General features: G+C 60.6%; 3 protein-coding genes across 5 annotated transcripts; all 3 read left to right on the top strand.

The window, feature by feature from the left end:
* The first annotated feature begins 646 nt into the window (after positions 1–646).
* SNX12 (sorting nexin 12) lies at positions 647–5,865 on the top strand. Its single transcript, XM_034064187.1, has 4 exons — positions 647–867; positions 3,455–3,550; positions 3,752–3,876; positions 4,256–5,865. The coding sequence occupies exons 1-4, from the start codon at positions 703–705 to the stop codon at positions 4,356–4,358; spliced, it is 489 nt and encodes a 162-aa protein (XP_033920078.1). The 5' UTR covers positions 647–702; the 3' UTR covers positions 4,359–5,865.
* A 241-nt stretch (positions 5,866–6,106) lies between these two features.
* LOC115946367 (translation initiation factor IF-2-like) lies at positions 6,107–9,935 on the top strand. 2 transcript variants are annotated; one of them, XM_034063629.1, is made up of 8 exons: positions 6,107–6,633; positions 6,710–6,829; positions 7,065–7,187; positions 7,490–7,594; positions 8,016–8,116; positions 8,884–8,956; positions 9,498–9,569; positions 9,751–9,935. In XM_034063629.1, the coding sequence occupies exons 1-8, from the start codon at positions 6,108–6,110 to the stop codon at positions 9,783–9,785; spliced, it is 1,155 nt and encodes a 384-aa protein (XP_033919520.1). In that variant the 5' UTR covers position 6,107; the 3' UTR covers positions 9,786–9,935. The 2 variants fall into 2 exon arrangements, with proteins under 2 accessions (XP_033919520.1, XP_033919521.1); XM_034063630.1 differs by having other exon boundaries at positions 8,884–8,947.
* A 2,147-nt stretch (positions 9,936–12,082) lies between these two features.
* SLC7A3 (solute carrier family 7 member 3) lies at positions 12,083–20,719 on the top strand. Of its 2 annotated transcripts, none has more exons than XM_034063627.1 (12): positions 12,083–12,235; positions 14,347–14,749; positions 14,949–15,107; positions 15,194–15,368; positions 15,470–15,582; positions 16,250–16,472; positions 16,627–16,766; positions 16,846–16,948; positions 17,526–17,737; positions 18,313–18,479; positions 18,594–18,702; positions 18,788–20,719. In XM_034063627.1, the coding sequence occupies exons 2-12, from the start codon at positions 14,395–14,397 to the stop codon at positions 18,919–18,921; spliced, it is 1,890 nt and encodes a 629-aa protein (XP_033919518.1). In that variant the 5' UTR covers positions 12,083–12,235; positions 14,347–14,394; the 3' UTR covers positions 18,922–20,719. The 2 variants fall into 2 exon arrangements, with proteins under 2 accessions (XP_033919518.1, XP_033919519.1); XM_034063628.1 differs by lacking the exon at positions 12,083–12,235 and adding an exon at positions 12,244–12,469.
* Positions 20,720–21,603: the final 884 nt, after the last annotated feature.

Genomic DNA, 21,603 nt, shown 5'->3' on the forward strand with positions numbered 1-21,603 from the left:
GGGGCACGCCGGAAGCCGTAGTGCCGGCGAGGAGCCCGTATGCGGCGCTCCACGGCCGGAGGACTACAAAACCCAGGGTGCACCGCGCCGGGGGGGCAGGGCCGGGCCATGGAGGGTGCGCGTGGCAGGCGGTGCGAGCCCGGAGGGCCTCTGTTCTCTGCCCGCCGCGTTCGGGGATGCGGGTCCGGAGGCTCCGCCCCGGCAGGGAGCCCGGCTCCTGGCCACGCCTCAGAGAGAGCCGTGAAGGGCCTGAGCCCCCCCCAGTCCGCAGCCACGTTCCGGGGCCCCGGCCCTCTGCACCCCGTACAGCGCCAGGGGCTGGCCCCGCCCGGAGCCCTGTATGCGCACTTCCTAAGCCCGTACTCCTGCCCCGCGCCTCAGTCGCCAGCCCAGGCGCCAGGCTCGGTCCAGGCCTCAGCATCGTCCCGCGGGGAGTGGGCTAGAGCCCACCGTGCAGGGCCGACAGCGCGCCAGCCGTGCAGGTTCCGGGGCGGTGCCGTGTCCCGCCCCGCGCCCTGAATACCTACTCCGCTTATGCAGGCGGTGGCGCTGGCGGCCGGGGCGCGGCGGCAGCTGAGGGGCCCCGAACCCTGGATACCTGCTGAGTTATGCAGACAGCGGGCGGGCGGCGCCGCGCCGTGCGCAGGCAGGGCGGGCTGCGGCAGCGGGCGGGCCGGGTGCGGCGGCGGCGGCACCACCACCATGTCGGAGGCGGCGGTGGCGGACACCCGGCGTCTTAACGCCAAGCCGCAGGACCTTACGGACGCGTACGGGCCGCCCAGCAACTTCCTCGAGATCGACATCTTCAACCCACAGACCGTGGGCATGGGCCGCGCCAGATACACGAGCTACGAGCTGCGGATGCGGGTGCGGCCCTCGCGGGGCCTGCGGGCCCGGGGCGGGTCGTTGGGGCCCGGGCGGGGCTGCGCTGCCAGCAGTGGCGAGTACGGCCCGGGGAAGGGCTGCCGCACTCGTTGCGCTGGTCCGGGCCGGGGAGGTCGGTGGGTGCGCCGGGACCCGGCCAGGGCGGCCCCGGGCGGTGTTCGGGGCCTCAGGGTGTTAGGTCAGGGGTTGGGGAGCTGTGTCGCGGGCCCGGCGGTGCCGGGCTGGGCTGGCAGCTTGCCCGCGGCTCTCGGCGGGCGGGGGCTCAAGGTCAGCACGGGGGCTGGTGGGTTTGCAGGGGCCCTTCGGCGCACAGCGAGCGCTGGTGTGTACAGGGACAGGGAGGGTGCTGCCTCAGCAGGCTTCTGCCGCTGTCCCCTTGAGAGTCCATGGCCTGGCACTTGGGCACTGCTGGGTGGTTGCTGAGCAAGGCGTGACTGCGTGCAGCTGGGTATCTCGAGCAGGGGAGAAGACAAGAGTGCTTGTCTAAGCAGTATCTCGGGACCTGATCACAGTGTACTCCAGCTACCCCTCCTGGGTCATAAAATCCCAGACCGGTTTGGGTTGGAAGGGTCCTTAAAGCTCCTCCAGCTCCAACCCCTGCCACAGGCAGGGACACCTTCCACTGCAGCAGCTTACTCCAAGCCCCTGTGTCCAACCTGGCCTTGAACACTGCCAGGGATGGGGCAGCCACAGCTTCTCTGGGCACCCTGTGCCAGCGCCTCAGCACCCTCCCAGGGAAGAGCTTCTGCCTAAGAGCTCATCTCAGTCTCCCCTGTTCTGGCAGGTTAAAGCCATTCCCCTTGGCCTGTCCCTACAGGCCCTTGTCCCAAGCCCCTCTCTAGGTTTCCTGCAGCCCCTTTAGGCACTGGAGCTGCTCTCAGGTCTCCCCTTCAGGAGCCTTCTCTTCTCCAGGCTGCCCCAGCCCAGCTCTCTCAGCCTGGCTCCAGAGCAGAGCTGCTCCAGCCCTCGCAGCATCTCCGTGGCCTCCTCTGGACTCACTCCAACAGCTCCACGTCTCTCTTGTGCTGCTGCCCCAGAGCTGGATCAGGACTGCAGTGGGGGTGTCACCAGGGTGCAGCAGAAGGGCAGGATCCCCTCCCTGAGCTGCTGCTCACACTCTGGGGGTGCAGCCCAGCACATGGGGTTTTCTGGGCTCAAGTACTTGCTGAAGTGAGGTCATAGGGAGCTTCTTCTCACCCTCCACCCCAAGTCTTTCTGCTTAGGCTGCTCCATCCTGTCCCCCCAGCTTTTGTTTGTGCTGGGGATTGCGCCGACCCAGGGGCAGGACCTTGCCCTTGGCCTTGTTGAACTCCATGAGGTTCACATGGTCCCACCTCTACAGCCTGTCCAGGTCCCTCTGGATCCCATCCATTCCCTCCCTTGTGTTACCACACCACACAGCTCGGTGTTGTCAGCAAACTTGCTGAGGGTGCTTGATCCCACTGTCCATGTCACCAAGTCAGCTTGATCATTTTACAGAGAGCCCGTGATCCAACTGTGTGCAGAGAGGCCGAGCACTTCTTGCAGGGTTCTCTTTCCTGGGCCTTAACCAGGCTGAACTGGCGACCTCTTCACAGCTCTGCATCTGATAGCGCAAAGAAGTAAAATTGAGCTTCCCCTGAAACAAACTCCCTTTAGTGTGTGTTACAGCACTGGTGCTGACTCCTGCTCACAGTGTGATTTAATGGCCAAGCCCCCCTGTGCCTTTCAGAATTGGATGTTTGCCTTTTCCTGTTACGACACTTGGTTTCCATCAGCCAGCCAAAGAGTGCCTGGCAGGGGGCAAGGAGAACCTCTTAGTCCCACAAAACTAGCTCTTGCAGAGACACTTTGAAAGTGGAAAGCAATTGACTTTATTTCACAGACCTCCTAAGAACATAGCTAAACACGTTGCAGTAGTACCTGTGTTCATCTGGGCGCTGCTTATCAGAAGGTCTGGCTGCCTCTGTTCCTTGGATGTTCTTGGCTGCAGTGATGGGGTAAAGGTGAAGTAGCCATCAGTCTCAGACAGTGATGGGGGAGAAAGGTGGGAATTGCTGCATGTACCTCTAGTGACACGAGCCACAGATGAAAAGGTTGCTACCTTCTTAGGGCAAGCGATCTGTTCCTAGGGAAGACTGTAGTGTGAGATCTGACCTTGAGCAGTTGCTGGGACAAGATTTCCTTCTTAGCTCTTCCCTGTTAGTGCCAGTGTTGGTTCTGAGATTCTTCTGCTCTGCAGGCTGGTGTGAAGCTCTCTCATAGATCACTCCAAAAAGGAGAGAACTCAGGGGTAAAGAAAGAAATCAGCTTTCTCTGTGAGCCCTGGTTCCAGCGGGCCCCTGGAGGGGGTGTGCTCCTGAAATAGTCACTTGAGGGGAGGGGGTGGTTCTGAGCAGCCTTGCAAGGACTTGCCTGATTCTGAAGCATTTCAGTGCTTATGTCCTAAATAAAGCAGCTGGGTGTGCTCATGATGCCTCTTTCTCAGGGGGCTTGGTTTTCTAAACACGGCTTCAGGTTTCAGTTACATGTTGAAATCCTGTCTGGCTTCCAAAGCAACCTGCACATTAACTGCTTCTCTTTGTTACAGACAAACCTCCCGATCTTCAAATTGAAAGAGTCGTGCGTGAGGAGACGGTACAGTGACTTCGAATGGCTGAAGAATGAGCTGGAACGAGACAGTAAGGTGAGGCCTGGCTGAGACCTGCCTATGGGAACATATGGGTACAGCTGTAGCAATTATCTTGACGTGCCTGCAAGAGAGGTTGTGGTGGGGGGCAGCTCTTGGGGTTTAATCTCTAGCCACATAATGGGGCTGGAGGCGAGTGTCATGGGCAAACCGCTGGTGGATGGCCGTTGTGCTGACAGGATGGATCTGTGCTCTCAGATTGTAGTGCCACCACTGCCTGGAAAAGCTTTGAAACGACAGCTTCCCTTCCGGGGAGACGAAGGCATCTTTGAGGAGTCCTTCATTGAGGAGCGGAGACAGGGACTAGAACAGTTTATTAACAAGTAAGCTCCACGTCCTGTGTTGCTGTGTGCTGCCTTTCCAGCCACGAGGGCCATGGGTTGGCTGGGAGGGAGCCTGCCCACAGGTACCGTTTCTGCAGCCAGGTAATGAAAGCACAATGCTGAGGCTGTGGGTTCTGCTCAGTGCTCTCTTCTGAGAGTGACATGGTTACTAGAGGACAGCTGTGCTGCAGAGACCCACTGACAGGGTGGCCTGGATTCAGGATGTGGTGTGGGGGGGAGCATGCTGTGCTCAAGCACTTCTCTCTGGCCCTGCTGACCAGTGACCATGGCCTGAACCTGAGTGCCTCCAGCTGTGAGGAGGGCAGGGTCGGGGTCCTGCTGGTGGCTGTGCTGACCCCCACATCTTATTCTCTTCCAGAATTGCTGGACACCCCCTGGCACAGAACGAGCGCTGCTTACATATGTTCCTGCAAGAGGAGACTATTGATAGGAACTACGTCCCAGGGAAAGTGCGCCAGTAGGAGCACCTGGCAGCGTCTTCCTCCATTCCACCCTCCTTCCTGCAAAAATGACATTTATTTTTACACTAAATCTGTCTTCTCTGAACCAGCTTTTCCTCTCTTGAACCTCCCAGTTTGTTCAGTATTTTCCTCTTTTGTAACTGGCAGCAGCTTGTTCTACTAGGCTGTGGTCTTGGCCTAAAGTATGAAGACTTATGCGAGTGTGTTGTCCTGTGCCGAGGGGCAGATGTGAATAGGTGTGGAGCAGGAACTTGCTTATGGCATTATGGTGTAGGAGCTGCCTCTCTCCCTGTACAGGAAGGTATGAGATGGCATTCACTCCCCCGTGTCTGTGCAGTCCCCAAGCATCTCTGCAGGAGACTGAAAAATAGCAGTTGTCATGTTGGTCAGGGATCACATCAGGTGTTAGTTTTAGTAATTATCCAGAACAGCAAGTAGGTGCCTGGGTGTGTTGGTCTCTCATCCACCCCATTCACCCTGCATGAAAACCCCATTCTGCACTGTCTGGAAGCGCTGAGACTTTCCTGGGCAAGGACCTCCTCTAATCCTGCTCTCAGCCTCCTGCGTTATGGACCTGTGTGCTGTATCTGTGTTAATCTCCCTCCTTCCTAACGTGCTGCTGGCAGCTCAAGGGGTTTCTATGATGTGTGCTCTCTGTGGGCATTTTGATGTGCGGAAGCTGGGGTAGCCTGGGCTGCGGCAGTGTGTGCTGGGGTGCTCTATTGCATGGGGTGACTGTACCCCGTGCCCCAGCAGCAGAGGGGAGCAGACAGGTCTGGCTGAGGGGCTGATGGGGCTGTTGTGTGATGGCTGCCACGGGAGGAGCCCAGCGGTGGAACCTGGGCTGAGGTCCCTTTCACCTCCGGAAAGGGACTGGCAGAACATGGCCAGTGAGTCCTGCATTAGCATTTGATTGTGCAGCAGGAGGAGAGAGGCTTTGTGTGTGTTCTCCCCTGTTCTGCAGGGAGCTAGGCAGTTGTTGCGTGGAAGTGAGGATACGGGACTGGTCAGGCAAGTGTTCAGAGCTTGAGGGGAGCCACGAGGCTGGGACTTGCTGGAGCAAAATCGTCTTTTGAAGGTTCCTCTAGCCGTGAGGGGCGGGGTTGGGCCTCAGCCTGGGGGCTGCTCAGGTCAAGGCTGGCTGGTCTATAAGCGCTTGGTCACTTTGTGGTGTCACAGTTGAGCCCTTCTCTGAGCACACGCCTGCAGTAACTGCTCTCCATCCCTGCCATACAACCCCCGAGGCCTGCACTTCTGGGTTTTCCGGTGAGGCACTGGCGCTGCTGGGTGGGGAGTGGCTCTCAGGAAGGAGCAGAAGTAGCTGATACCAGGAGGGAGCTGCCCCGGGGGCCCGGGAAGGGCAGTGGGTGCCAGTGGAGGCGGCCGCCCGTGCCTGAATCACGGCTCAGTTCCGGCCCCCTCCTCGTGCCCTCCGTGTCCTGCCCGCCCAGCTGTCTCCATCCCGTCCAGTGTAACGTTCCGTTAGCATTAAACCACTGTGAAGCCACGTCTCTGCCTCGTCTAACGGGCACCTACCGGGGCCGGGGGGGGGCGCTGCGCGAAGGCGTTAGAGCGGGAGGAGTGCGGGTGGTCCTCCAGGGCAGCAGGGGGCGCCACGGCAGGAGGGGTGCGGGTGGTTCTTCCGGGCAGCAGGGGTTGCCACGCCTGCAGGTGTGTGGATGGTCCTCCGGGGCAGCAGGGGGCGCCACGGCTGCAAGGGTGTGGAGGGGGGGGCGGGGCCGGTGAGGGATGCAGCGGGAGGAGAGCGGGGAGCGGTCGCCGCCGTCCTCGGTGTTCCGCAGCTTCTTCGAGCAGGAGTGCCGTGATATAGTGGCGCGCCTGCGCCAGGCCGCAGAGCCCTCGCTGGTGCTGAGCGACCGCAGTGGGCTCTGGCTCCAGTCCGACGGGTTCGTCACCTCCACGCCGCTGCTGCACTCGCCGCCCGGGAACGATGCGGCCCCGGACAGTGCCGCCGCCCGCCCGCGCTCTCCTGGCCCTCAGGCGGCTGAGGCTGCGACCCCGGCTCGGGGCTCTCCCCGGTGTCTCCCGCAGCGCGCTGTTGGCTCTCGCCCCGCCCGCCCGCAGGCCCTGCCTCGTACAACAGCCCAGCGCGGGACTGCACAGCAGCTTTGCGGCCGGCAGGGCCCTGCGCCCCGCACCCCGCGCCGCGGGGGCAGGCAGTCCCTGTCCCAGGCACGGGTCTCTCTGGTCCTGGAGCTCCGCAAGGCCGGGAAGGGGCTCGGTGCCCCGGGATCCAAGCTCCCGCAGCCCGCAGGTGAGCGGGGTCGGTGGGGAAGGACCCCCAGCACGGCGGCTGGTTCCGCCGGCCGCGAACCTCCCTCTGTCCCCAGGTACCAAACTGAAGCCGGTGCTTGAGGCCAGGTCCAGGCTTCAGCAGCCCAGCAAGACTCCGTGGCCGCCGCAGCCTCCGGGCGTTCCCAAACCCGCCCCCCAGGGCAAAGGGACCGAAGGTAACTGCACCTGCGAGGCGCGGGAGGGACTGGGGCAGAGCCGGGGCGTCCCTGCGAGCCCAGGAGCACGCCCTGGGCTGTGTTACCCTGGCCGGGCCCGGGCCGCCAGCAGCCCGGTGGCTTGGAGCCCTCCCCAGGGGTGCTGGTGTCTGCAGGTCCAGACGGGCTGCCCCAGGCACAGGGCGTTTGTAGCTGCTTTGGAGCCTAACGTTTGTGTCTTGTTTGTCCGCTGCAGGTGCTGCCCGTGCTGGAGCGCAGCGGCAGTACTCCCTCAGGCTCTCCACAGCAGTTCCCACCGTGGCTTCTCGCTCCCGGCTGCGGCCTCTGGGAAAGGTGGCTTCCCCCAAGCGCTTCCGCGGTAAGAGTGAGCCTGGGCAGGAGCCTGGAGGCTCCCATGTCACGGGAAGGGGAGCTGCTGCCCTGGGAAGAGCATTCAGGGCAAGGCTGATCCTGAGGAAGGGACCGGAGGGGACAGCGGGTGCTTGGGCTCAGAGGAGGCACAACCCCTTTCCCTGGAGAGGCATCCAGCAAAGAGCCTCGGCAGATCTGGTGGTCTGGCTCATCCGGGAGGCAGGGAGCAGCCCTGGGCAGCACATGTTGCTGCCAGGGCACTCTCTGAGCAGAGGCTGATGCGCTTTGCTTTCCCTTCCTGCACCCCAGGCACTTCAGGATCGACCACACCGGAGCAGTTGTGCAATAGGACCCAGGAGCTGAGGAAAAGTGATGAGAGCAAAGAATGTCTGGTTGGGACTGTCTCAGGAGCAGGTGAGCAGTGTTCCATGGTGTGGTCCCATGCAGGAGTAGGGAGCTGGAGCTCATCCTGTGTAGAAAGGAGTTCTTCTGGGGCTTACCTGGCTCCTGCCTGCCAAAGGCCTGTTGAAAACCAAGCATCCTGTGGTCATGGCACAGTGAGGAGAGTCTGCATTTCTGCACTGGGCTCTGGTGGATTTTCACCTTGTGTTGGGGTGAGCCTGGGGAAACGTGGACAGGAGCTGCTGGGAGTTGGGCTGTGCAGAACTTTCTCCCAGCAGCACCTGTACGGGCCAGGCCAGCAGCAGCTCTTGTGCTGGAGGGGCTTGAAGACCTCTGGCTCCCTTGTGCAGGTTCTGCCCCTGGTTTGGAGCAGCAGCGTGGTTGAAGAGGGGCCAGGAATGGCAGTTTCTAGTGATGACGCTTCTCTCCATAGGTAAGGCTGACCAGACGTGGGTTTATGGGGAGTCCTCTCTTTGTAGTGAGATGCCCCCTGGCCCAACCCCAGCGTGTGAGGATGCAGTCACTGCTGAGCAGGTAAGAGCCAGCTGTAACCTGGCACCACAGAGCATCGCTCAGCCAGTGGTTTGGGTCAGCTCTGCAGGAGGTGGGAGGTGATGGTGCCTGTGGCTGCCAGTTTCTGGGTTGGCACCTGAGCTGGTTTAGCCTTTCCCTAGGGTTTGCACAAGACCTTGTGCATTTGCTGCAGGCTTTGCCCCCTCTCTGCTGCTCAGGGCACTGCAGGCTTCTGTCGAGTTCTTTTTCTCAGAGGTTTTTGAAAGATGCACACTCCCTGTGCCTTGCGGTGTCACTTTTAGACCTCCTGATCCATCCCTTGAATGGGGTGAGCAGAGCCTTGCAGCAAAGTAAGGCTTCAAGGCTCCTACCTGCAGCATGAGTCTGTGCTTTTGCCAGCAGTTTTGGGGCTCTTTGCTCTCCTGCCAGGTTGGTTCTTGTGACCCACAGGCACCGGCAGGTGCTCCCTGACAAGTGACCAATTATCCCTTTGCCAGACACTGCTGCTGCACTGAGCACCCCTGGCAGTGGTGGGTGCGAGGCTGGGGTGCTGGTTGTGCTGCGCTGGAGCAGGCCCAGGCTCCTGCAGCAGGGGTGAATGTCAGATGGAGCTCTGCTCTGTCACGCTGAGGGGGCTGAGCAGGGCTCCCTAAGCCCAGAGAGCTGCTGGGGTGTGTGTGCTGCCTGCAGAGGTGCTCCTCCACAGGATGGGCTGTGCTAGAGCTGTGCTGCAGCACATTTTGGGGAGTGACCACCCCTGCATCACACTTAGAATCTGCACTTGCCAGTCTGCAGGTGATCGGCTGTCTGAGGAGCTGAAGCATGTGAAGAGGGAGCTGGAGCGAGTGAAGGGCGAGCTTGGTACGTGGGGCTGGCTGGTTTGGGGGCGGTGGGGCACCCTCAGTCTAGATGATACCGCCTGCACTTGCATCTGGAGGCTGGGGCCTGCAGCTCTGTGGGAACAGAATCACAGAATCCCAGAGTGATTTGTGTTGAAAGGGACCTTAAAGCTACTCCAGCCCCAGCCCCTGCCACAGGCAGGGACACCTTCCACTGGAGCAGCTTGCTCCAAGCCCCTGTGTCCAACCTGGCCTTGAACACTGCCAGGGATGGGGCAGCCACAGCTTCTCTGGGCACCCTGTGCCAGCGCCTCAGCACCTTCACAGGGAAGAGCTTCTGCCTAAGAGCTCATCTCAGTCTCCCCTGTTCTGGCAGCTTAAAGCCATTCCCCTTGTCCTGTCCCTACAGGCCCTTGTCCAAAGCCCCTCTCCAGATCATAGGCTCCAGAATTCTTGGGGCTGGCTTTCCTGGAATAGAGCAGGATGCCTTCTGCTGCTGGTGGGTCTGGGTGTGGGGTGTTCAGGATGGGCTGGGCACACACCTACTTGCCTCCTGCCTGCAGCTGACAAGACTGCCCAGTGTGAAGCCTATCGCCAGACGATCTGCTCCTTGCAGGCTCAGCTCAGGGCAGCAGGTACGTTCTCCCACTGGAGGTAGTCCTTGCCCCAAGCAGACTGCAGGGATGCTCCAGTGATCCCTTGCCAGGGTAACTGAAGGCTGCTTGGTGGACAGGGCACACAACTCGTGGCCTTCTCCATGTGGTGGGTGCTCAGTGCTGGGAGCAGCAGAGCTTTGATGGTGCCTTTGCTCCTCAGGAATCTGTGAAAGATGCAGAAGTGGAGGAAAGTGACTTGGGGAGAGCCTCACAGCAGCACATGGGAACAGAGCCACGAGAGCTACTTGTTTGCCCACCTGAGTTGTTGGACAGTGTATGTGAAGCTTTTGAACTAATTCATTTTACACTCCTTGTATTTAAAATAAAGGTGTCTTTTTGCAGTGAGCGAGGCTTTGCTGTCTCCTGGCACTGGGACTAGTACTTTGTGCTGCCCACTGTTCTCCTGGGCAGACAGGGCAGCTCTGTGTCCGGTGGTTCTGGTGGCTGGTTCCGCTCAGCCACATTTGCATGGAGGAGGTGGGTGCTGGTAGATGGAGGCACGGCATGGCTCTGGGAAAGCCTTTCTGAACAAACCCAACGCTTCCATGTGGGATGCTTGCATGTGGTGGTGGCATCCAGGTTTCTGCCTTAAAACTACCTTCATGCTGGATGTGGGAAGAGCCAGTGGTGGCTGATGGCACACTGGGCTTCTGCAGCCACTTAGCTGCTATTTATCATTTCTTAGCTGGTGGGTGCAGGTGGGGGGGAAGCAGCTCTGGGAACTCAGTCCCTTCCTGTTCCTGCCTGCCAGTGCTGAAGGCCCTGCCCTGCTGCCTTCTCTCTGGCAGGCTGATGCAATCTGCTCATTGCACTGCCTCACGTCTTGGTGAGACCCTGGAGACTCTGGCTTGGCTGGAGCTGGCAGCATCCTGAGGGTGGGCCGAGAAGACCAGTATGCTCCTGCTCCCTGTTACCTCTGGCTGGTGTTCCTGGCTGCCCTGGAATGCAGCCTGTGCCCATTCCAGGGGCAGCTGCACTGGGATGTTCCATCTGTTCTCCGAAACCTGCTCAGTGCTTGCCTGCTCAGTGCTTGGTTGCCACGGCAAGCAGCTCTGGTGCACTCTAGTGTGCCATACCTTCCTTTTTTGTGCATGTTAAAGAGAACTTGGTGCAGGTACTAAGGGAGACAGCTAGGAAAGGTGCCTCCCTAGATTTGTTTGTAAACAGAAAGGCACTCATGACCCAAGTGGCGATCGGTGATTGGCTTGGTCACAGTGACCCCAAAGTGGTTGAGTTTCAAATAACTGGTGGTAGGAGGAAATCCTGGGCATGGAGAGAGCAGATGCTGGACTGCTGAAGGAGCTGGTTGGACCCCTGCAGTATGGGCCCTGGCTATTGGCTTTTGAAGGTATTGGGGAACAGGAATGGTGGTCACTTTTTAAGTGACCATCCAGCCTGGCCTGCAATGTCTCCAGGGATGGGGCATCTGCCACCTCTCTGGGCAACCTGTGCCAAGATTTTACCACCTCACTCTACAAAGTTTCTTCCCTTTGTCAAGCCTCAATCTCCCTCTTTTAAACCCATCACCCCTCACCCTGCTGCAACAGCCCCTGCTGAAAAGTCTCTCCCCATCTCTCTTATAGGCCCCTTTCCATTGCGTTGAGGTCATTTTGCCGAGCGGAGGCTTTTTGCCTCCCCAGCCCTTGTGTGTGCTCGCTGCCCGCTCTGCTGTCACAGCCCTTTGCCTCCGGTGCTGGCCCCCGCGGACCCGGCCGTGGCCCTAGAGCCCTGTGCGTGGTGCCGGGCGGGGGCTGGCTGCGGGGGCTGCTCACGACCCGCGGCCGCTGGGCTGCAGCAGGAGCAGGTCTCTAGCGGCTGCGGACGATGCTGCCAGCTCCCGGCTGCTCCGCGCACTGCCTGTTGCTCCCGGAGCTGAGGAGGCTGCAGCGGGCCTGGGCGATGGCCAGGACTGCCCCGCTGCTGGGGATGCGGAGGCCGGGGCAGGGTCCCCCTCACGGCAGCGGGGCTGGCTCTGCCCTCCAGGCACAGCCGCCTCCTCCATGGCTTTTTCCAGGCAGCACGGCTGATGCTCGTGACAGGCTGAGAGCCGGGCTGTCCAGCCTGGAGAACAGAAGGCTCTTTAAGGGGAGATTGACATGAGCTCTTAGGCAGAAGCTCTTCCCTGGGAGGGTGCTGTGGCTTAGCCACTTCTCTAAGCTGTGGCTGCCCCAACCCTGGCAGTGTTCAAGGCCAGGCTGGACACAGGGGCTTGGAGCAAGCTGGTCCAGGGGAAGGTGTCCCTGCCTAGGGAGGAGCTTTAATGTCTCCTCCAACACAAACCAGTTTGTCATTCTGTGATTCTGTTGAGCAGTGCTGACCCCCCGCTCCGGTGCCGTTTGTGCCTCGTTTTGTTAAAAGAACAAACATCAGTGACTGAAGGGCGGTCGAGCACGGGGCACCGGTGGGGCTGGGAGGGGACGGGGCTTGTTCCGCTCGCCCAGCCCTTTCCCCGGGGCGGCGGGCGGGTCTGCGGCGAGCCGGGGGCTCGGGGGCATGGCCGAGCGCCGGTGCCTGTTCCTCATGCTCGGCTGGGGTGCTGCGATCCGGAACCCGGCGGGCGGAGCCCGGTCCACGCTCCAACCCCCTCGGCAGTCCCGGGGCGAGCGGAGCGGGACCGCACCGGTACAAGGCGAGCCGCGCCACCGGTGAGTCGCGGCGGGCGCCTCCGGCGGGCCGGGCGCGGCCTGGCGCAACCGGTGCTGCGCTTGCATCAGCCGCCGCCCGCACGTGCTGTACCGGTCCCCGTCTCCGGGGCAGCGCTGGGCTCCCGGCGGGATGAAGCGTGGCTGGGAGCTCCTCGGGGCTGGAGATGCCCCCGCGGGTGCTGGGAGGGTGGGTCCCGAGGGGGACTGACGGCCCCCGGCTTGCGGCGGGGTGCGGTGAGTACCGGGGAGCGGTGGAGACAGGGATGCGGTAGGTACCGGGGTGCGGTGGGTACCGGGATACTCCGGGGTGCAGTGGGTACCGGGATGCTCCGGGGTGCGGTCGGTGCCGGTATGCGGTGGGTACCGGGATGCGCTGCTTGTAGCACGACACGTTGCCGCTCTGCCCGCCCGATGCTCTCTCGTCTTTGGTGACAACGTGGCTTCTGCGCGGCTCGGCCAGCTACCCCGGAGCCACTTGCTTCCTCCACCCCCGCAGCCGCTGGCCCTGGGCTGGCTCCTCTGACGGGTGCCGGGGCTCTGGGTGTTGAACGTGCTCGCTCCAGCGGGCAGCAGGGCCAGCGCGGTTGCTGCTCGGGGCCGTTGGCGCCGTTTTTGCGGAAGGGCTGAGCACGATCCCACTGCCGGCCCTCGCCAGCAGCGCGCAGAGATGGTTCCTTTCGGGTGTCAGAAACGGTTGGATCCATCCAGCACCGCTGGGGAGGGTAGCAGAGCCCTCCGGGCACTTGGTGCTCTCTTAAACCTGTCCCAGGGCTGCACATGGGCTGGGACGGCTCCTTGGGCTGGAACAGAATAGGGATTGTGGTGTGTGCCAGCAGAGAAGGTTTCGTAGAATCCCAGGCTGGTTTGGGTTAGAGAAGGAACCTTAAAGCTCACTCAGTTCCAAACCCCTACTACAGGCAGGGACACCTTCCACTGGAGCAGCTTGCTCCAAGCCCCTGTGTCCAACCTGGCCTTGAACACTGCCAGGGATGGGGCAGCCACAGCTTCTCTGGGCACCCTGTGCCAGAGCCTCAGCACCCTCACAGGGAAGAGCTTCTGCCTAAGAGCTCATCTCAGTCTCCCCTGTTCTGGCAGGTTAAAGCCATTCCCCTTGGCCTGTCCCTACAGGCCCTTGTCCCAAGCCCCTCTCCAGGTCTGTTGTAGCCCCTTTAGGCACCAGAATCTCTAAGGTCTCCCCAGAGCCTTCTTTGGTTTGCTGGTTATAGGGAAGCCAAGCTGCTGCCACTGCAAACTCCGTAATCTCCCTCAGAGGAAAAGGGTCACAAACTTATCCCCTTGTATACTGATACTGCTACACACAGCTTGGTGTCAGGGCAGCCAAGTCCAGCACTAGCTGGAGTGTGTTTTGTCTCCCAGGGGAGGGAGCAGGGGGCAGGGAGAAGGTGCTGGTGGTTGGGTGGTACTGGGCACAGGATACCAGCCATGGCTGTGGGCACTGGGAGGCTGCAGCTCATTTCACCCTGTGCCAGGTGCCTGCTCTGCAGGGTGCTCGTCTCCCAGCAGCTTTTGGGCACAGATGGCTGCTGTGAGCAAAGGGATGCTGCAGAGGAGACCTGCAGCCTGCAGAGCACACAAGGGATGTGCTCCGGTGCCTGCGCTCTGTGTGTGGCCACACAGCCCTGCCGAGGGCGTAGCACAGATGCTGGGAGCGAAGGAGGAATGACCACATCCCAGTGAGTCAGCCAAACCCTCCTCTGGAGGAATGCTGCTCCTCTCTGCCACTGCTGCTGTGTGTGCCCACGCTCCGGGCCGGAGGGATGTGCCAGCAGCAAGTCTGGGCCGACGGATCTCCAGGCAGCCAAATTAGCGGGGAGTTGCTGGGAGACAGTGGGCGAGCCCTGGGATGTGCCCAGGGGCCATGTGGTGGGGCCCACGCAGTGCTTGTGCAATGAGCTTGGTCCCTGCCATGGGCTCACCGGGTTCAGCCCTGGCTCGCTGCTCACGTGGGGTACACACGGCACCAGTCTCTGCCCCACCAGCGTGGCAGGGCTCAGTGCTGACGGGTCAGCTGGGAGCAGGTGACACTGCAGTGGGCACAGCGTGGGTCCTGCAGGATACTGAGCTTCACACTCCCATGGTCCCTTCTGCAGGGGTGTCGAACAGCTGAGCACCATCCACGAGAGGACTTTGAGGGAAAAATGACCAGTATTGGGAAGAAGCTGATCCGTCGGCGCGTGGTGGATCTGAGCTCCGAGGACACGCGTTTCGCTCGCTGCCTCTCCACGCTGGACCTCATAGCCCTGGGAGTTGGCAGCACACTGGGGGCTGGCGTGTATGTGCTGGCAGGGGAGGTGGCCAAGGATATGGCTGGTCCCTCCATCGTCCTCTGCTTTTTGGTGGCTGCTCTCTCATCGGTACTGGCCGGACTCTGCTATGCAGAGTTTGGGGCCCGTGTCCCCAAGACTGGCTCTGCCTACCTCTACAGCTACGTCACCGTTGGCGAGATCTGGGCTTTCACAACTGGCTGGAACCTCATTCTCTCCTATGTGATAGGTGTGGGACTTGGCTGGGTGCTGGCATGTGTGCTTGGGCTCCTTCCAGCACCACACTGGCAGTTGGGGGGCTTGTGGGGCCAGCATGTGGTGCTGTGGGTGTGGGGTGTGGGGTGGGATCAGTGGGGAGGTGGGTGCTGGGGTGGCTGGTGCTGCTCTGTCCTGGGCTCAGACTGATGCATGGGTTTGCCATTGATCAGGTACAGCCAGTGTGGCTCGAGCCTGGAGCGCAGCTTTCGACAACATCATTGACAACCACATCTCCAACTTCTTCATGAACAAGACCACACTGCACCTGCCAGGGGTGCTGGCTGAGCGCCCAGACTTCTTTGCCCTGATCCTGATCGGGATGCTCACTGGTGAGTGCACAGGGGCAGCTCTAGGGCACTGCAGGTGGTGGCACAGGGACCCGGCAGCTCCCTGCTCACCCCTTCCATCCCTGCAGCACTGCTCGCCTTCGGTGTCAACGAGTCTGCCATTGTGAACAAAATCTTCACGGCGATGAACCTGGTGGTGCTGGGCTTTGTCATCATTGCTGGCTTCGTGAAGGGAGACATCAAGAACTGGCAGCTCTCAGAGCAGGACTACATCAACCTCTCGTACCAGCAGCCACTGGTCAAGTAAGGAGAGCAACAGTGCCATGCCAGAGTCTGGCACAGGGCTGGCACCGGCCCTGCAGTCTGTGTACCACATGGCAGCTGCTCTCCTCCCCCCTTTCCAGGAAAGCAGACTTTGGCTCCGGTGGGTTTGTCCCCTTTGGGCTGGAAGGGATCCTGACTGGTGCTGCCACTTGCTTCTACGCCTTCGTGGGCTTTGATTGCATTGCCACCACAGGTACTGCTGCGGGCAAGCGCAGCTGACTGGGGCCTGCAGGGAGGATGCTCTGTGGCGTGGGAAACAGCCTGTCCCGCTGCTCCTGGGAGGTTTCCCCAGCACCAGCTGGGTCAGCACACAAGGGCTCACAGGAAAAGGGGCTCCCCCCTGCCAGGGGTGGGAGCAGGGCTGCACCCTGCCTGTGCAGGCAGCTCCAGAACAGCGGGAGCCTTCCTGCTGCCGAGCCGAGGCCGCACCAGCGCTGGGAATTGCTGCCGTCTCCGGCTTATTTCCCAGCCCCATGCAGCATCTTTTGGGTCTGAGTGAGCTCCGCAGGGCCCACACTGTCCCGAGTGCTCCACCATCCCCCATCCTCCCAGGAATCTGCTTCGTGGGTGGCTGGTACAGGCTGTTCTGCTTGAGCCTCTGGCCGTGCCTCCCGCTCCGGGCTGCCCAGCGGCCACCCCTGCCTCTCCTGCGCGGGTCACGGAGCCCTGGCAGGAGCACGGTGCCTCGGGGCTGCTCGCTGTGCCCACATCACAGGGGTCTGGGTTCATACCCCCCCCTCTGCAGCAGCCCCTGCCTGCTGCTGGCCAGCCCCACACTGCTGCAGACGGCCCAGCTGCGGCTCATCCCCTGGAGCTGTGCTGTGGAGCAGGGTCTGATGCTGCCTCGTGTATTCACACAGGGGAGGAAGCCAAGAACCCCCAGCGCTCCATCCCCATTGGCATCATCGTGTCCCTCCTCATCTGCTTCGTGGCTTATTTCGGGGTCTCTGCAGCTCTGACCCTCATGGTGCCTTATTTCCTCCTGAACAAGAAGAGCCCCTTGCCTGAGGCTTTCAAGGCAGTGGGCTGGGAGCCCGCCCGGTACGCTGTTGCTGTTGGCTCGCTCTGTGCCCTCTCCACCAGGTAGGACTGGCTCCATCCCCGGCATGGCACGGGGACCAGCAGCACGTGCCCCGCCTGGGCTGGGGGTTCTGCTGTCCTGCTCCTGTCACAGAGCTGGTCCCGGCCCTGTGGACAGCTCGCCTGGCAGCCCCTGAGCCATCTCTTCCCTCGGCAGCTTGTTGGGCTCCATGTTCCCTATGCCTCGTGTGATCTATGCCATGGCGGAGGACGGGCTGCTCTTCAAGTTCCTGTCCAGCATCAATAGCCGCACAAAGACCCCTCTGTCAGCCACCATCACCTCGGGACTCCTTGCAGGTACGACTCCCAGCTGCTCCCTCACAGTCGGCACCGTGGTGCTCTGGAGTTATGCTCATGCCACATGTCCTCACTGCAGCGGTGATGGCCTTCCTGTTCGACCTGAAGGACCTGGTGGACCTCATGTCGATTGGCACGCTGCTGGCCTACTCCCTGGTGGCAGTGTGTGTGCTCATCCTCCGGTGGGTGCCTCCTCTTCTGTGCTGGTGCACTGGGTCTGTGTGCCTTGCCTTGAGCCTGGACTTGTGGCCACAGCTTTCTCCTGGGGGATGCAGCCAGGGGAAGTATCAAGGCCCCAGGGTGGAGGCTGCTCACAAGAGGTGATTGTAGTGAAGTGGGGTTGGTCTCTGCTCCCAAGGAACAAGGGATGGGACAAGAGGAAACGGCCTCAAGTTGCACCAGGGCAGGTTTAGATGGAGCTGAGGAACAATTCCTGCCCCAGAGGGTGCTCAGGCATTGGAACAGGCTGCCCAGGACAGGGCTGCAGTCAACGTCCCTGCAAGTGTTCACACACCGTGGAGATGAGGCCTCAGTGCCATGGGTTAGGGGTGGCCTTGGCAGGGCTGGGAACGCTTGGACTGGAGGAGCTGAAAGGGCTTTTCCACCTTAGTTTATTCTATGATTCTGAGAGCCTGCACAGTGTCTCTCTGGGCACATCCATGGAGTCACAGGGCTGCTGCCAGAGCAGGAACAGGAGGGGTATGAGGGTGCTGCCCACCGTCCCCCCAGGCTCTGCTGCAGCTTGTCCCATCTGCTCAGGTACCAGTCTGGGCAGCTGAACTCCCCGAAGGCTATGGAAATGCTGGAGCAGAATGGGAATGAGGAGGAGAGGGTGGTCATGAACCCGACCATCACCACCACCAGTGCCCAGCAGAAGGAGACGCTGTCCCTGGCGATGCTCTTCAACCCTTCCACGGACACCCCCACTGTGCTCTCAGGGCGCATTGTCTATGGCTGTGTGTCGCTCATAGGTGAGTGTGCCCGTCTGCCAGGGCTGGGACTCCGCAGAGCCAGGAGGGGACAGTGAGCATGTCAGGAGGAGGAGAGGGGCCGGGCAGCACTGACTGCCAGCTCCTGTGCGCAGTGCCAGCAGGCACTGGACCCGCTGTGCCCTGAGCAGGGTGCCAAGCACAGGGCATTGCTGGGAATCAGGGTGCACGCGGGCTGATGGAAGACGTGGCTGCTGAGCCAGGCATGTGCAAGTCATCCCTGTGACTTGCCTGGCCCACGCTGACACCCATTAAGGTGGCCTCAGGTCCCTGAGAGCGCTTGGGCTCAGCCAGTGAGGTTTGATCCATCCAACAGTGCTTAATTGTGCAGCCAGTCCTGGCAACACATCAGAGCTGGGTCTGAGCTCTGCCACGTGCAGGCTTCCCTCGCTCGGGCTGGCGTTCCTCCGGCAAAGCCCTTTCCTGGGGCTTTGGGGTGGGTGCAGGAGGCACCAAATGCTGGACCAGACCAGGAGCAGTGGGTGCCTCAGCCCAGGCACTGGTGAGGCTCAGGTTCCCACATGCTGTGCAGCCCCTGACTGCTCCCTCTCTTGCAGCCACGCTGATCACGGTCATCTGCGTGGTGCTGACCCTCAAGGTGTCAGCGCTGAAGGACGGCAGCACGGGCTGCATCGTGGCCCTGGCACTGCTCATCGCCGCTCTGCTCATTCCCACCATCATCATTTGGAGGCAGCCACAGAGCAATGCGCGGTTGAACTTCAAAGTGAGTGCAGTCCCCAGCAGCTCAGCACCGCCATGGGCCCTGGCAGGGTTCAGGCCATTGCAGGGTCTGCCAGGGCTTGCAGCAGTGTCAAGTACCGTGTCTTGTCCCTTGCAGGTACCTTTCCTCCCCCTCCTGCCGATTTTCAGCATCTTTGTGAACATCCTACTGATGGTACAGCTGAGCGCTGGTACTTGGGTACGGTTTGCTGTCTGGATGGCTGTGGGTAGGTGTCCTGCAGAGGGGAGTGTGGTGCCTGCCGGGTCTCCACTGGGGGGCTGTTATACATTTCATTGTGGAAACTCCTGCAGGTTTTATGATTTACTTTGGCTATGGGATCCGAAACAGCGTGGAAGGGAAAACTGCGGAGGAATCCTGCGCTGCAGGAGAAAAGCCTCTGCACCAGCCTGGACTGAACTCTGGCCCCAGTGCTGCTGCAGTCTGAGGGACCAGGCACCGACACTCCGAGGACCTCGGCCAGTATTTCCACTTTGAGATACGGTACATCCATCCCCTCTCCCATGGGAGCAAGTCCCAAGAGCCAGGACCACGGAGCCAGGTTGTGCACTGCGCATTCCCCTCTCAGAGTACAGGTACCAGAGACGAGCTCCTGGTGGCCCAGGGCTCCTCTCTGCCTCCCCTCAGCCCTGCTGAGGGCAGTGACAATGGTGCAGCTCTGTTTGTGCTGTCTGTCTATGTGGCTATGGTCAACGCCTCCTCTCTGTGCTTTCCAAGTGTCAAGCTGTGCAACAAGGTCTGGGCTGCTCATTCTGGTACTGCCCAGTGCTCCCCAACAGCGTGAGCTCAGCTGGTGAATTCACCTCTTGTGCCATCCCATAGAATCACAGAATAGTTAGGGTTGGAAAGGACCTTAAGATCATCCAGTTCCAACCACCTGCCATGGGCAGGGACACTTCACACAAAACCATGCCACCCAAGGCTCTGTCCAACCTGACCTTGAACAGCAGCCTCCAGTAGACCTGGCCTTCCAAATCCAGTCCCATGTTCTAAATACCCAAACCCCTGACTATGGCACCTCTGTTCAAACCATTTATTAACCTGCCAAAATCACGTAGCCTTTTTTAAGGTACTCCCCTTTATCCTGGAGAATTGATGAAAAGACAACCTGAGCTCCAGTGCCTCTAACCACCTCTCCCAGGGCTTTGTAGTCCTTCTTTATGTTCTCTGAGCTACTGCTATCTGCATCACTAGCATGCACATGGACCACTAGTAGTGGGTAATGGTTAGTGGGGCTTACTAGAGCAGGCAGCCTCTCTGCAACATCCCTGATCTGAGCCCCTGGTAGGCAGCACACCTCCCTTGTGACTGGGTCAGGCCAACAGATGGGTGCCTCTGTGACTTTCAGAGTCCCTACCACTATGACCCGACACTTTTTCCTAGCAGCACCAGTACAGATCTTCTGTACCAGTGCATCAGCCAGTTGTTCATGGTGCGAGGGTGTTTCCTCATTAGCCCCCTGCAGAACTGCAAGGCAGTTCTGGATGGGTACATCAGATTTAGGAGGAAGCCCCATGCTTTAAATTGTCCTCTTCCTCCTTTTTTTTGTTGGGTTTTTTATGGGTTTTTTATTTCCCAGCTTCCTGTTTTAGTCACCTCCTTCTTTCCTGCATGAGCTACAATGGATGCTCGAGGCCCCTGCAGTTTGGGCCTGGAGCAAGCAGTCCTGTTTCCTCTCAGCTTCCCTGACATCTTGCAGCCTATTGACAGCATTCCTCAGCTCAGCCCCTGCTGCAGGAGGACCTGCACCAGGGAGCACCGAGTGCAGCCGTGCCCATTGTGCACCCTCCCCTCAGGAGAGCAGAGCAGGCACTTCCTGCACCCTGAGCTCCATGCTGCAGCCTCCCCTCTCATCAGCCCTGTCTGGTGCCTATGTTGGCCACCGCCGGGGCAGCCAGAGCAGAGCTCCCAGACAGGGCCCTGGTCATGCAGTGGGTGCTCCCATCCCACTCCCTGCCCATGCAAACTGCTGTGCCATGCCCTGTTCACCCGCCCTGCTTGCCGCGCTCCCTGGGGCACGTTTTGAACCAGTCAGGGCTGGTGCTGTCCATGCTGAGCCCTGTGCTGCCTGGCAGTGCTGCTTGATGTAAGCGTCCAGCTCAGGTGTCTGTGAAGATGTCCACAGTGTGACCATACCGGTGTCCAACCTCTTATGCCTCTGTAGAGCTGGTACTTTAATATTGACTTTTATACCTATTAAATTAAATGGTTTTTTAAGTGCTTGGCTCTGTTGGTCCTGCTGCCTCCTGTGTTAAAGCCCTGTCATCACAAACCCCTGGGCAGGACCTCACTTGCTGCCAGGCTAGGTGCTGAGCTGGTGCCAGTGCAGAGCAGAGATTGCGGTGCTGGGTCAGCTCCCTGCCCAGACCTTGTCCTTGGGACAGGGAACCATGCAGCAGTGCTCCAGGCCAGCTCAACTCATTGCTGCCGGCACTGATGTGCAAGAACACCAGGCACAGGGGTGCTCACCACTGTGTCCCCAGCTCCCGAGGAACTGGCAGCAGTGAAGGTCTTGGAAATATCCCCTGAAGGCTCCAGCAATGGCAGAGGAATGCAGGGGGAGCGTGCCAGGAGCTGAGCTGCACCCGTGGGAGATGATAATTCCTCAGTTCTGCTCTGGTCTCAGTCAGCCCTGACAGATTATTTTGCAAACCAAACTAATTCAGGGCAGATGGATGGTGCGTGGGTCTGGCAGCTCCCTGCTCGCTGTGGGGTCACTGCATGGTCAGCGGTGCGGGCCCCGCGCCATTAGCTCTGCCTGGCCCCGGGGCTGGAGCTGAGCCCTGCCTGGCGGCTGTGCCCGCAGCAGAAGGGGCTGTGGCTCAGGGTGCCCTGCCAGGGGCTCAGGCTACAGCCCTCGAGCGCTGCGGGCTCCTGGCACTGGCTCCTGGCAAGCCCTCCAGCTCCCTGCTCGTGCCTGTGTGCAGTGTGCAGCACTGGTTCCACCGTCCTGCCGGATGGGGATCTCCTGGCTGGGGCAGTTCATGTGCCCATAATCCCCCTGCAACCCTGCACCCAACTTCAGTTGCTGCTGTGCAAGCCCAGCAGTCAAATGGCCTTTGACAGGGCTGCTGCCCTTGCCCCGGCTTGGCCCTGCTGCAGCCCCCCA

This window comes from Melopsittacus undulatus, chromosome 6 (assembly GCF_012275295.1).
Source record: "Melopsittacus undulatus isolate bMelUnd1 chromosome 6, bMelUnd1.mat.Z, whole genome shotgun sequence".
Lineage (NCBI taxonomy): Eukaryota > Metazoa > Chordata > Aves > Psittaciformes > Psittaculidae > Melopsittacus > Melopsittacus undulatus.